Here is a 15,669-nt window from a genome sequence, read left to right as displayed (position 1 = left end):
TCAGAAGTTCACTGTGTAAACTGCAATTTTAACCAAGAAACAAGGGACCATCTTTTCTTGCATTGTCCTTTGGCAGCAGACCTCTGGAAATATGTTTTGATCCTTAATGGGATGAAGCCATCAATCACGTCATAGGATGATATGGTTTCAAGTGCTTCTTCTTCATGGAAAGGGAAATCTCTCCTTAACACCATTTTGAAAATTTCATGGACTACTTGCATCTACTTTCTATGGCAGGAAAGAAATCAGAGAGTCTTCTTAGGACGTCATAGAACGGTTGAATGTTTGCTCAAAGATGTCAAAGATGTTGTTGGAATTAGACTTAGGGGAACTAACATAAATAGACTAGATAGTACTAATCTAAAGCTTTGTAATGCTTGGGGTATTGTCTAACCAATCTCTTTTGTATAGGCTGTTTCTTTTTTGATTGTTTCTCTTGATTGGTTGTATCTATTTTGACATTGGGTAATAAAATTTGAATTATCCAAAAAAAATCACTTAGGCCCCTATTCTCTTTTTTAATATTTTTATCATGTAACGTTTTAATTTTTTTTATTAAAATAGTTTTTATCTATAAAATTTATTAGTTAATTAACTGTTTAATACGATATTTTTATATTTATTTAATTAGTGATGTGATATGTGTTGTAACTCAAAGTGATAATATAATTTTTGTTGTACCATAGCTACTCAAAATAATGATGTAGCATTTGTCACATCACTAATCAAGTAAATTGAAAATATTATATCATTAACGTATGTTAATAGTTGTTCAATTAATAATTTTTATTTAATATATATGTTATTTTGAAAAATAATTCAAACTTTGGAACTAAAATATTTTAAAGAATATAAGAGTTAAACTAATTATTTAGATAAACATTAATAACTAATTCCGTCGATTTTTTTAGTTTTACAAGTAAATTAAAGATTATCTTATTCTTTAGTAAAAAAAAATCCTAGGCAACCACGTAGAGACCTTTACAGGTTAACGAAACGACAACGTTTTAATTGAAATATGAAACCTACGATTAGACTCGAAAAGACGATGTTTTACAAAAAGGAACAAACACTAAGGTGGTGTTTGTTTTCACTGTGCAAGCTCTTCAAACCACTTATGTCTGCGTCGCGCAGACCACGCGCAGACATTAGACTTCGCAGACTGTTTGTTTTTTAGAAGACAGAAGCTCTTCAAACGTTTGCGCGATCTCTTCTTGGTGCAGACTTGGTTTTATGTCTTCAAATGTCTTCAAACCTCTTCAAGAACAATTATAAAATATAGTTATTTATTAAAATAATTTTAAATAATTTAATAAGGTTATTTATTTTAAAATAATTTATTTTAAAAATAATTTATTATAAAATAATTTATTATAAAATAATTTACTTTAAAATAATTTACTTTAAAATAAATTATTATAAAATATGGATTGATTTATTTTAAAATAATTTATTTTAAATAATTTATTAGTATGAATTGATTTATTTTAAAATATGGATTGATTTATTTTAAATAATTTATTAATATGAATTGATTTATTTTAAAATATGGATTGATTTATTTTAAATAATTTATTAGTATAGATTGATTTATTTTAAAATATGGATTGATTTATTATTGTAGTTGTATGGATTGATTTATTTTAAATAATTTATTAGTATGTATTGATTTATTTTAAAATATGGATTGATTTATTTTAAATAATTTATTAGTATAGATTGATTTATTTTAAAATATGGATTGATTTATTTTAAATAATTTATTAGTATGGATTGATTTATTTTAAAATATGAATTGATTTATTTTAAAATATGGATTGATTTATTTTAAATAATTTATTAGTATAGATTGATTTATTTTAAATAATTTATTTGTATAGATTGATTTATTTTAAAATATGGATTGATTTATTATTGTAGTTGTATGGATTGATTTATTTTAAATAATTTATTAGTATGAATTGATTTATTTTAAATAATTTATTAGTATGGATTGATTTATTTTAAAATATGGATTGATTTATTTTAAATAATTTATTATTGTTGTTGTATGGATTATTTAAATTTCAGTATTGTAAAACTAAAATTATTTAAATCTCAGTATTGCAAACCTCTTTTAAGTTTAAAAAGTCAGTTTATTTATATTTCAGTTCATTTTAGCAGTCTGTAGACGTTAAAAAACAAACAGTATTCTTCTTGCAGACTGCAGACTTTTGGTCCACCTCTTCTGCTGTAGATGCCTGCAGATGTGGTCCGCAGACTGCAGACCTTTTACCTCTGCAAAAACAAACACCACCTAAACGTGGATACTGACTTCACTTCCCCCTTGTAATAAACGAGGGCTAAGACCCACCTGGAACTTTCTCTTTTTAATCGTCAATCCAAACTAGAGACTTTCCTTCGCATTGTTTTGAAAACCGGATCGGATCCGTCGATTCAATCGGTTTAACCGGAAATCGTTATATAGTCCGGTTCAATTTAGACCGATTGAACCGTTATTAGTGAACCGGCTATAACCACTGAACCGTTCAAACTGGACCGGCTGAAAACTGGAAAAAACCGCCAATTTTGTTTTTAAAAAAAATTAAATTAAATCAAACGATGTCGTTTGTTAAACGAGCCAAGTCGAACTCGAATATTGCTGAGCTCGACTCGAACTTGAAAAATTCAAAAGTAAGCTCAACTCGATTCAAACTCACGAGCTAAAAATTATGAAGTTTAACTCGAACTCGAAATATAATATTGAAACTTGAACTCGAAAAGGTTTGAACTCAAAAAAAAAAATTTAGAAGCTCGATTGAAGCCTAAAATTCGAGCTTGATTGAAGTGAAAGAATAGTTCACTCAATGCTTACCAAAAGGCTCCATGATTTTGAATGCTTACCTCTATTATTTATAGAAGTTAGTTGGGATGATCTTCTATGTTTCTTAGCCATTGTTTTTAAAAAAAAAAATTAAACCAAACAATATCATTTTGTTATGATTTTTTTAGCTCCAAATTTATTTTTTAGTATTAATTATATATTTTTATATTTTTTATCTTAAATATTATGTTATAGTTAATTTGAATCATTTTATTTCACTTGATTTTATGGTTTTTAACTTATATATGTTATGACTTGCTTTGAATATGAATTGTGATGTAAAAAATTATTTTTTATTAAATATTTTTGATATTTTTATTTAATTTTTTAAATAATTATGACGTCGTCCGATTCTTCCGACCGATCGGACCGGTTAAACCAGTGAACGGGTACCATAGCCGGTTCACTAACCGGTTCTGAAAACCATGTTCCTTCGTTCGATAACTTCCGCTTCATCTTCTTCCTGATACGCTGTACCCTTCACAATCTTGCTTACTAAGAAAATTAAATAAAATTCCAACAACTTTAATCCTTACAAGAAACATCAAACAAAACAAACTTTTCCCAGACAATTACTATACTCGGAAAATCTAGAATAATCAATTTCCAATCCCATTCTAGAGAAACAAAAGTACTGCATGTCTGCTTATTTTATATTTCCCCTATAATACTTTCAGAACCCATTTTCCTTGCGTTGTTCATACATGGAGATTTTTACAAAAGCGAAGGTTTGTGAAATGAGAACCCATTTTCCTTGCGTTGTTCATACATGGAGATTTTTACAAAAGCGAAGGTTTGTGAAACTGAGGAATCACCTCGAGAAATATCTGGTTGCCGAAGACGATCAAGAAACCGTACTTCAAAGCCGTGACAGCTCCGGCAAAAGAGCTAGATGGTTTGTCGAGCTCGTCCACGATAAGCCAAACGTTATCCGCCTCAGAAGCTGCCACGGGAAGTACTTGACGGCCACCTATTTGCCCTTTCTTTTGGGAATGACGGGTAACAAGGTACTGCAAACGGTACCCGAGAACATGGACTGGAAACTCCAGTGGGAGCCTGTAAGAGACGGCTTTCGGATCAAGTTCGAGACGTGGTGAGGTAAATTTCTGCGGGCGAATGGAGGGACGCCGCCGTGGAGAAACTCGATGACTCACGACGAGCCTCGTGCCGGAGTGACGCGGAGATGAGTGTTATGGGACGCGGAGGTGGTTCAGGTGCCCGAGTCGGAGTCGGTAATGGTGTATATATCGTCGGTTTCTAGCTTTTCTTCGGTGTCCGATAAGGTTTTGGAGGCTTTGAGCGATGACGTGTTGGGGTCGGGGCCAATGTCGCCGACCTTCGTCGTGTCGTCGTTTAAGTCTCCGAGGTTTTCGATAATTTCGACGGGGTCACCAAAGTTGTCACCCAAAGAGGTACGCACTGTGCTTCGAAAAGCCTTTGTACTTAATTAATTTGTTGATCTAAAAGTTCTCTTATTAATTAAATCTAATCAAAACTAAAAGAAATTAGTTCATCATAATTTGGTGTTCTATTCAATCCCAATTATTGATGGTATGGTTTTTCTTTTGCGTGTGAAATCAATGGAAGTAACGATGACAAGTTTTGAAGAGTTTTGCGTGTGAAATCAATGTAATCCTCCCACCCTTATCTTGTTTAGTTACAAGGAAAAACAAAAACAATGTAAGTAACATCATTATTTCTTTATTTTATCTTATTGCTAGGATTTTTTTATTAAAGTTCAACTCTAAAGAGTTTTCGTCGTTTTTTTCATAAGATAATCTTCAAAATTATCTGGATTTAGTCATATTTTTTTATTTTCACCTACTATGAAACATTAGTTCAAACCAAAGCTCGCACGTAACTTAGCCCACATGGATAAGACTACGGCGTCAGAAATATTGCCACGTAATTGCCGCGTGTGAAATTTGCTTTCGACACCGGCTGGCGCATGCTGACTGGCTGAACCTTGGTGTATCCCAATTTTTAACTTTGAGACAAACGCGAAATAAATAGAAGCAAAACCAAGTTTCGATAGGAAAAAGCTTTTGTTGGTTTTTGTTCATCGCGCACTTCCTTTCTTTCTTTTCCTTATTTCAAGCAGACGAATTCTAACAAATACCGGAGGGGATGGATTTGTTCCTCAACGCCAAAGCGGTGCGTCTACGCAGTCACCACAACAAGTACTTCGTCGCCGAGGAAGACGAAGAGTCCGTTTCTCAGTACAGGAACGGCTCATCCAAGAACGCCCGATGGACCGTCGAGTTCGTACCCGGATTAGAAACCATCATCCGCTTAAAAAGCCTTTACAACAAGTACCTCACCGCCTCGAACCAACCCTTTTTACTCGGGATGACGGGTCGAAAGGTGATCCAGTCGCTGCCTACGAGGCTCGACTCGTCGGTCGAGTGGGAACCCATTAGAGAAGGGAATCAGATTAAGCTCAAGACTCGGTACGGTAACTTCTTGAGAGCCAATGGAGGGTTACCGCCTTGGAGGAACTCGGTCACCCACGATATTCCTCAGCGTACCGCCACTCAAGATTGGGTTTTGTGGGATGTGGATATTGTGGAGATTCAAATCAAGTCTCCGAGCAGCGGTGACCAGCCCTCGGCTCCTCCTCACGCTGATTCGTTGAACTTCGAATCCACTTCACCTTCTGCACTTTCGGCCCAATCCGGACGCTATTCAAGACAAGAGGTTTGATGATATAAACTTTTTTTTAATTGTGGGATATTGATTCTCTTCTTGATTTCTCATTATTGTTTTAAAATTTGCAGTCGAGTTATTCTTATGTGGGTTCACCACCTAAATCGGAAGGCAGGATGGTATACTACCATGTGGCGGATGACACTGGGGAGGTCGACGATGAGGCGGGGGAGGGCTACCCTCTTAGTTTTAGAGGAAACGATGTGGCTGAACTGACTCATAAAATAAGGGAAGAGACAGGGCTTGAAGATATTGTGGTTTGTACTCGCAGTCCTTTGAACGGAACCCTTTTTCCTCTCCGATTGCAGCTTCCCCCCAACAACACCGATGTGCATGTTGTTGTTGTTGTTCCATTAGCCTCCGAAGGTAAACCTTATCTTTCAGTCATGCTCTGTGGTGTAATTGCTGCAGCTTATAATCAGTCTCGTGATCAACTTGTCATGCTAATTTATTGTTTTTGTTGGGTGTTTTCAGCGGCGAGAAGTTTTGCGAAATGAGGAATTTACTTATGTGAGCTCCATGGAAGGAGCGTAATAGATACGGTTGAGATTGTACATTCTACTCTCCAGTCTCTTCTTTTACTTAGGTTAAAGTATTCAACGAGTCGACTACATCCCATTGCGTTTTATCAGCTATAGGTTGGACTAAAGTCCGGTGGAGAGGGTAGTTTTCTGCCATGGCAGAGGATTTGTTTTGTATATAATATTGCTTATCTATGTACTTCATTGGTTGGTTTTTTATGTATAAACATTTGTACTGAACTTATTATATTTCCTAGAATAAATTTTCTGATTTTTTTTCATTGAATAATGACTTAATTAATCATCTAAAAAGATATATCAATTATATATGGAATAACAATTGGAAATTTTAAAACTCCAATTGCCAATCCTTAGCCGCCAAAAAAAAATCTACTGTCAAATGTTGTAATAGACGGCTAACGATAACTGCAAGAATCATGTAGGCAAACGAAATACGGTTCTGCATTGCTCGAACAAAGCTTGACCCCATCCATCAAACCTGATCAACAAAGAAATGGAGAACATTGGTGCTATGCTAAGAATCCTGGTTTAATCACTAGCTGGCAGATTCAAAATATCCAGTAAACTAGTAACTGATACTCAGCAAGGCAGAACATGTAACCGAGACCCACCACTTTCAGCAATCTGGGGAATAATGGAATTGAATGAATAACACCAACGAGAGCAGATGCTAAACAGAAGACAAGCAAGGCACCACTTCCATATATGAAGAGTTATGGCCTAAATGCACAATGGACAATCAAAGACTTAACACCCAGGTTCTATAGACTGCTACCTCTAGCCAACTAGATTATTCAATAAATCGAATATTATGCATAGGGTTGCTCTAATCACGAATCCACGATCATATAAATGCAAATTGTAATAACGAATAGATTCAACTGAGAGCTCATAAATCACGATCTTGCAAACATCGAAATATTCATAGTGGCAATGTCTTGAACCAACAATGATCAAAGATGTCTACGATCTGAATTTCCATGATGGACATGATTGAAAATAGTCACAAATTTGGCTATGGTAGTACTCGAATCAACTTTAGGAGTCTCAATGGCTTGGATGAACGACTGGATCGACTAACCAGATTTAGAACCCAACAGTAGTGATGATTGATCGATGGAAAAAAATATAGCGAAAATGGTGCTTAGTAGATGACCGTAAAATGAGGCGACAGAGAAAGAGGCTTCAAGACTATCAACTGTAATGAAACAGAATGAGAAACGGAATCGTAACGAAAGAATTGTCTATGGCTCCCCGAAAAATAGAGGCGTGGTGACCGGACGATTGGAAAACCAAGGACTGAAGTCGTTTGAAAAACAGCATACGAAACAATGGATGAAAAAGAGTATGGCTAGAAAACCTATCAATTGATGAGCCAAATCTGTAAAACAATAGTAGTTGCGCCGACAATCAAATCAAAGATTGAGCAATAGACTAGTTGATGAATGGAACGGCAGCGACGACAGTGATGACCTGAATCTGAATCTGATTATGATATCATGTGAAAATAGTGGCATCGATGTCGGCGACCGGCAACGGAGGGAATTAATGAAAAAGGCGAGCAGTGGTTGATGAGTTTTTTTTCTTCTAAAAACATTGTGTTCCCCCCTAAAAGCAAAGAGCCCAAGAGAGTGAAATGGGGGTTGACTACTACAACGTTCTGAAAGTCAGACGTAGCGCGACGGAGGAGAACCTGAAGAAGTTCTACAAGCGGCTGGCCATGAGGTGGCACCCGGACAAGAACCCCGTCAATAAGAAAGAAGCGGAGGCTAAATTCAAGCAGATTTCTGAAGCCTATGACGTCCTCAGCGACCCGCAGAAGCGTCAGATCTATGACATATACGGTTCGCTTCAGTCGGCTGAATTATCGAGCCCCAATGGGTTTAGTGGCGGCGGCGGTGTCGGTAGGGCCTACAGGTTTAATCCGAGGAATCCTGAGGATATATTTGCTGAGTTTTTAGAGGGTCGGAGAAGAGGTTTAGTGGAGACGGTGGGGTTGGGAGTCAAGGGAACAAGAAGGCGGCGCCGGTTGAAAGCAAATTGGTTTGCATTTTGGAGGAGCTTTATAAAGGTGGTAGGCGCAAAATGCGGATCTCCCGCACTATTGCTGGTGAATTTGGGTCAGTATATGCACTTTTCTCTGGGTTTATTGTTTCGTCATGAAAGCTTTGAACCATTTTTTCAAATCTGGATAGGATAAATTTGCATGTTGATTTTGTTATTTAATCTGTATTTATTTGTTGCTTATGTGATCTGGGTTTTGGGGAAGAAACAATCTGAGAATGGGTGTCGATAGTTCTTCAATTCTCTGGACAGTCAAGGTAAATTCCTTAGACAATTAAAGAGATTAATTTCTTTAAAAAAATGAGGGGGTGACTTATACTCATGTTTCGTTCTTTTTGAAGTTGAATTCTGGATTTTTGTTACCAATTCTTTTTCGAGTTGATATTTTGTGCATCCACTGTAAATTGATGGTAATTTGGGAATATCCTCAATCCAAAAGCTTTATATGGGCTGAGTCAAAGTTCTCCCATTTCCTGTTTTGTTAAAATTCGTGTTGACAACATCAGAATCTGATTGCTAAACAGATCAGTTGACTGCTGTAGAATTTGTTGCATATCGAATTATCCGTAAATGAAACCGACATCGCTTCCTCGGATTTCTTTTTCGTTGGCATATTAATAACCAGGCGATGAGGTTGTTATCTCAAATGAAGGGATGCCGATTTCGAAAGAACCCAGCAAGAAAGGACAACTCAAAATCAAATTTGATATCATCTTTCCCTCGAGGCTCAATGCAGAACAGAAGTCGGATCTGAAGAGGGCCCTGGGGAGAGCTGATAAATAGCGAAATAGTCCATGCCAGAGATCACAATCGTCTGTTTAACACCGATCGAGTCAAGTCGATGTAAATAGGTTTAATTCTCGACTACTACAAGATTAGGGATTGAAAGGGTTGCAAATATTGTGTTGATAGAGTGAGTGCCAATCTGTCACCGTGTTCTAATCGGAAAATTTTATATACACTTTGCATATAGAGCTAGCTTGGTGTTGGAAGTTGAAGGAAAGACCTTTTTGTGTTGCTAAAATGAGTAATTTTATAAAGTACATTTTGTGTTGCTGTAAGCATGACAGTATATTCTTTTTTATTTCTACAGTATGCCATCTTCTTGTTTTCCGTTTTCTGTAATTTTTCTTGATGGGATTCTGGATTTCATAGTATTTTATCATTTCATTAACAAACCTCATCAGATTAATTCGGTCTAAAAGGCTGAAACGATGGCGTTGTTCGTGGCCGGAGCAGAGCAGAGCACTCAAACGACGAATTGGTGCAAAGCTGCAGGCATGAATGGATGAAAGATGCTTTAGAGAATAAAAACATAAAGGTATTACTTTAGTATCAGGTTTATGCATAAAATAAATATATTTCGTGTTTGTTCTCAACAATAATATTTAAATTCTCCTTGTATGAAAAATGATAAAATATAGAGCTATGTCAAAACAAGTTTCACGCATTAAGAAAACATGAGTTTGTATTAAATTAAAAACATAATTTATTTTAGGGTAAAGTATAGTAATGGTCAATTTTAGGGTAAAGTATAGTAATGGTCACTGAACTTTTCAAAAGCTTGCATTTAGGTCTCCCAACTTTTAAAACTTGCAATACAGTCCTCCAACATTTAGTTTGTTTGCAATATGGTCTCCGACGTAACCGGCTGTTTGACGTTGTTACACTGCCGTTACAAGAAGATGATGTGGTCGTCCTCCAACATTTAGTCTGTTTGCAATATGATCATTGAACTTTTCAGGCGCTTGCATTTATGTCCCCCAACTTTTAAAACTTCCAACACAATCTTCAATTTCATTATAAATCCCAAATTCTAAACTAATTCAATTAAATTTTAAACCCTAAATTTTAAAATACTTCAATTTAAGGTTTAGAATATATTTGAAGTATTTTGAAATTTGGGGTTTAGAATGTAATTGAAGAGTTTTGGAATTTTGAACATGAATTTGCTATTTAACAGTGTTTACTTCAATTTAAATTTGAGGTTTATTGCATGCACATCCAACAGCTGTGATGCAAGGGGATTCGAGACAGATGATGTTGAGCTGTCAGATTGCACATTGATGGCGCTGAGATACCATGAGTTGGCAGATCAGCACACAGGCGGGAGTTGAGTGTGATATGTTACTCATTGGGGTTTTTTTTTAGTGTGTTTCAGTCTTTTGACTATAACTTTGGCTACGGGTGTCGGAATCGCGCATAAGACCCCAATTCGAAAAGCCCCTTTCGACGCGCACGCTGTCCACATCAAGCATGGCTCCGTGTGGCCTTTTTTTGACCTCAAATTCTACCATTTTCTCCTCCGAATCACTAGTTTTATTTATTTTTACTATTTATGGTAATATTTTGCTTGTCAGTTAGGAAGTCATTTTAAATCCGATTTGAACCATATTTTTTGCAGATTGCTTAATTTATTTCGAATTTTAATTTAGAGTGATTTTCGATATTTTTCTATTTTTGGCAAAATTCGGATAAATACGATTTTTGGCTATAACAGTCCGACTTGTGGATTGATTTTCGATGGTTTTGATTTTATATTATTCTATTAAACCCTAGAGACTTTTTCTCTGGTTGTTTGGGCAAATTTTCTCCTTTGAATCATCTGTTAGAACTAGCCTGTAGGATAATCGTTATTCTGTCCAGCGTCAGTTGGTATCAGAGCTTCAACATCTTCTTGGAAAATTTCACCAGTTTCAATGGTTGGAGGTCGTGGTCTTGGTCATCGTGAGCAGGTTCCGAATGAGGAATCCAAACGCCGTGATCGCAGCAATCAGGATGCGATGATTGCGGATTTACAGAGGCAAGTCGCAGAATTAACCCAGCGCCTAGCGGTACAGGATTTCGAGGATCGTGAGGTATTTGATCACGATACTAATTTCACTTTCGAAAACCCGTATCAATGTGCTATATTCCGGGAGCACCGTGATCGGGAGGAGCGTCATGGAGACCTCGATTTTCGGGTCGATCTCTCTGAGTTTTCTGGTACGTTACAGGCCGAGGGATTTGTGGATTAAATTAATGAAGTGGAACGTATTTTTGATTATAAGGAAGTCCCCGATCGTGTGAAAGTGAAACTGATCGCCATCAAACTCAAGGACATAGCATATGCGTGGTGAGAGCAGTTGCAACGTTCACGAGACATGCAAGGCAAGGCAAAGATCACTGATTGGGAGAAGATGAAGAAGAAAATGAAGGGTCACTTCCTTCCCTTCGGCTACACGTAAAACCTTGTTTCAGTGACTTCATGCGTTGAGGCAGGGCGCACGATCAGTCGATGACTACACGGAGGAGTTTTACCAATTGGTCACTCGGAACGATTTATTTGAGACGGAGGAACAGATGGTGGCGCAGTATTTGGGGGGTTTACGTCAGCCCTTGCAAGATGTCCTTAGCCTTCATTCACTATGGAGTGTTTTGGAAGCTTACCAGCGTGCACTTGCTGTTGAAAAATAGCAAAACAGGAGACCAGTGATCAGGAGTGATCACAACAGTCGGCCAGTTTGTCATTAGGATTCCCGTCTTGCTCAGCAGCCACCGCAGGGTAATTCTAACCCTACTATTAGATGTTTTCGTTGTGGTGAACAAGGGCATAGGGCGACTGATTGCAGGAAGCCTGCTAGTCAAAAGGGTAAAAATTTGTTGATTGAGGAAAACGCAGAAGACGAGATTGAGGAGATTGGCGAACCCGTGTATGACGATGATGAGACCGATGATGTGTTGTATAGAGATGGTCATGAGACTCTGGTCGTTCGCAAGAGTCTACTGACTCCCAAGGGCGATTCAGGGGACGATTGGTTGAGAACCAATATTTTCACACAACCTGTATAGTTGCAGATAAAGTCTGCAAAATGATCATTGATAGCGGCAGTTGTGAGAATGTAGTATCCGAGGAGGTTGCCCAGAAATTACAGTTGAAGACGGACCGTCATCTTAAGCCATACAAGTTGTCATGGCTAAATAAAGGAAGCGAGGTAACAGTTGATAGACGATGCCTCGTGTCTTTTTCAATTGGTAGAAAATATTTTGATAATGTCTGGTGTGATGTTGTGTCTATGGATGCGTGTCATATATTGTTGGGTCGACCTTGGTAGTATGATCGCAGTGTCATTCATGATGGACGGAAGAATACATATTCCATTAGCATCAAGGGAAAAATTATTGTGTTGGTACCCCGACGGGAAGGACTCACTCCTACCCCGGTAACCCATAATACTAACTTGCTTTCTATGTCCAAGTTTTTAGATGAGATTGAGCATGGAGGCGTGGTCTATGCCTTACTATCTTGCGAGAATAGTACAGTAGACATGGATACATATTTACCAGTAGAGGTGCAGAGGCTGCTAGCAGAATTCTCTAACTTGATGCCAGAGGATCTTCCTCCTTGACTACCGCCTATGAGGGATATTCAACATCAAATTGACCTTGTTCATGGGTCAAGTTTGCCAAATCGACCAGCATATCGCCTCAATCCCAAGGAGGCTAAAGAGTTACAGCGACAGGTGGAAGAGTTGTTGGAGAGGGGCTATATCCGAGAGAGTATGAGTCCATGTGCAGTCCCTGCTCTGCTAGTACCAAAGAAAGATGGTTCTTGGCGTATGTGTATTGACAGCCGAGCGATCAACAGAATTACAGTGAAGTATCAGTTTCTAATTCCCCGTCTAGATGATATGTTTGATCAACTATCCGATTCTAAGGTCTTCTCAAAAATTGACCTTAAAAGTGGATACCACCAAATCAGAATAAGACCTGGAAATGAGTGGAAGACGACGTTTAAAATGCCAAAAGGGTTGTATGAGTTGGGTTTTCCAATGCGCCCAGTACGTTCATGAGATTTATACATCAGGTCTTGCGACCTTTTATGGGGAAATTTATTATAGTTTACTTCGATGATATCCTCGTTTATAGTCTGACATGGGCTTCACACTTCGATCACCTCCGTGTTGTTTTTGAAATGCTGAAAAATGAGTGCTTGTTTGTCAATCAGAATAAGTGTTCTTTCTTTACTACTTCTGTGCCTTTTCTTGGTTTTGTTGTGTCTACTGATGGTGTTCATGCAGATCAGTCAAAGATAGATGCAGTCTTGGAGTGGCCCAGACCAAGAACCCTACATGACATCCGAAGTTTCCATGGATTGGCATCTTTCTACTGCCGGTTCATTAGAAATTTCAGTACTCTGATTGCCCCTATCACAGAGTGCCTCAAGGGGCGTGATTTCCAGTGGTCTGAGGAGGCAGAGGCCAGTTTTCAACTGGTCAAGCAGAAGATGACAAAGTGTTCGAATGCATCTGGCGTTGGCATTGGTGGTGTTCTTAGTCAGACAGGTCGTCCGGTTTCTTTTTTCAGTGAGAAGCTATCGGGATCAAAGAAAAATTATTCCACTTATGATATGGAGTTCTATGCCATAGTTCAGTCCCTGAAGCATTGGCGTCACTACCTAGTACAGAAGGAGTTTATTCTATTTACCGATAATAAGGCCTTGAAGTACATCAATGGCCAACACAAGCTGAGTAGACGTCATGCCAAGTGGGTGGCATACTTGCAAGAATTCACATTTATGCTGAGGCACCAAGCAAGGAGTTTGAACCGCGTCGTAGATGCCCTAAGCCGTCATACCTTACTTCTCACCACCATGAGTACCAAAGTTGCAGGCTTTGAGACGTTCACAGATATGTATTCAGTTGATCCTTCATTTGGAAGGATATTTCAGGAGGTAACTGAGGGTCACCGTCATGATTTTGTTTTGCATAATGGGTATTTGTTTCGTGGATTACAGTTGTTCATTCCAGATTGTTCATTGAGGCAGCAAATTATAAGTGAACTTCATAATGAGGGAAATTTTGGTCGAGATAAGACCTTGGCACTTATCTCTTCTGACTTTTATTAGCTCAAGTTGACTAGTGATGTGGCCCATTATGTGGACCGTTGTTATGTGTGCCAACGGTCTAAGGGAGTTCTCACCAATGCGGGCTTGTACACTCCCTTACCTGTCCCTGAAGCTCCTTGGTTCGATGTCAGAATGGATTTTGTATTAGGCTTACCCCGCACCCAAAGGGCCTCGGATTCTATCTTTGTTGCGGTTAATAGGTTTTCCAAGATGGCCCATTTTGTAGCTTGCAAAAAGACTATAGATGCTGACCGGATTGCCCATCTTTATTTCAAGGAGAATGTGCGTTTACATGGTGTTCCTCGATCCATCACTTCAAATCGTGATACTAAGTTCATCAGTCATTTCTAGAAGAGCCTTTGGGGGAAACTGGGAACGCAGTTGAATTTTAGTAGTGCCTACCACCCTGAGACGGATGGCCAGACCGAGGTGGTGAACCGAAGCTTGAGTAACCTTTTGAGGTGTTTGGCAAGAACGAAGCCGAAGCAGTGGGATTTGGCATTACCTCAAGCAGAATTTGCCTACAACAGATCAAAAAACAGAACCACAGGTTTAAGCCCATTTGAGATTGTCTATAGTCAGAACCCATCCGGGGTGCTGGACTTAGCCCCTATTCCACGTATAGAACGTTTCAGTCCTAAAGCAGATGAGATGGCAAAGTATCTTCGGGGTATCCATGAGTAGGTGAAGTAGACCATTCATGAGAGCAATACCAAGTACAAGACTCGGGTTGACAGTCATCGTCGTCAGGTACTTTTTGATGTTGGTGATTTTGTTTGGGCTGTATTAACTCGTGATCGTTTTCCTGTTGGCGAGTATAATAAGCTTAAGGATTGGAAGATTGGACCTTGTGAGGTCGTGCAGAAGATAAATGATAATGCTTACAGGTTGCGCCTTCCTAGTCATTTAAAGACTTCTGATGTCTTTAATGTGAAGCACCTAAGTCTTTGTTTTATGGATTGTGATGACACTACTCTGAACTCGAGGACGAGTTCTTTCCAACCCGGGGTGACTGATGCATGGGGATCCGAGACAGATGATGCTGAGCTGTCAGATTACACATTGATGGCGCTGAGATACCATGAGTTGGCATATCAGCGCAAAGGCGGGAGTTGAGTGTGATATGTTACTCATTGGGGCCGTTTTGAGTGTGTTTCAGTCTTTTGGCCATAACTTTGGCTACGGGTGTCGGAATCGTGCATAAGACCCCAATTCGGAAAGCCCCTTTCGATGCGTACGCTGTCCACATCAAATATAGCTCCATTTGGCCTTTTTTTCAACCTCAAATTCTTCTATTTTCCCCTCCGAATCACTAGTTTTATTTATTTTTTACTATTTATGGTAATATTTCACTTGTCAGTTAGGAAGTCATTTTAAATCCGATTTGGGCCCGATTTTTTGCAGATTGCTTAATTTATTTTGAATTTCAATTTAGAGTAATTTTTGAGATTTTTCTATTTTTGGCAAAATTTGGATAAAGACAATTTTTGGCTATAACAGTCTGGCTTATGGACTGATTTTCGATGGTTTTGATTTTATATTATTCTATTAAACCCTAGAGACTTTTTCTCTGGTTTTTTAGGCGAATTTTCTCCTTTTAATCATCT

At 38.1% G+C, this 15,669-nt stretch overlaps 1 protein-coding gene and 1 pseudogene across 2 annotated transcripts; both read left to right on the top strand.

Moving 5' to 3' along the window:
* The first annotated feature begins 4,117 nt into the window (after positions 1-4,117).
* On the top strand, positions 4,118-6,334 carry LOC120178134. 2 transcript variants are annotated; one of them, XM_039184080.1, is made up of 4 exons: positions 4,118-4,275; positions 4,965-5,560; positions 5,641-5,935; positions 6,044-6,334. In XM_039184080.1, exons 2-4 carry the CDS (start codon positions 4,991-4,993, stop codon positions 6,064-6,066), a joined length of 888 nt encoding a protein of 295 aa, XP_039040011.1. In that variant the 5' UTR covers positions 4,118-4,275; positions 4,965-4,990; the 3' UTR covers positions 6,067-6,334. The 2 variants fall into 2 exon arrangements, with proteins under 2 accessions (XP_039040011.1, XP_039040012.1); XM_039184081.1 differs by lacking the exon at positions 4,118-4,275 and having other exon boundaries at positions 4,912-5,560.
* Positions 6,335-7,732: 1,398 nt separating this feature from the next.
* Positions 7,733-8,357, top strand: LOC120178092 (annotated as a pseudogene).
* The last annotated feature ends 7,312 nt before the right edge of the window (positions 8,358-15,669 follow it).

Source organism: Hibiscus syriacus, unplaced genomic scaffold (assembly GCF_006381635.1).
Source record: "Hibiscus syriacus cultivar Baekdansim isolate YM2019G1 unplaced genomic scaffold, ASM638163v2 tig00112344_pilon, whole genome shotgun sequence".
Taxonomy (NCBI): Eukaryota; Viridiplantae; Streptophyta; class Magnoliopsida; order Malvales; family Malvaceae; genus Hibiscus; species Hibiscus syriacus.
Note: the sequence above shows the minus strand (reverse complement) of the source record. Positions and strands in the feature narration are given on the sequence as shown.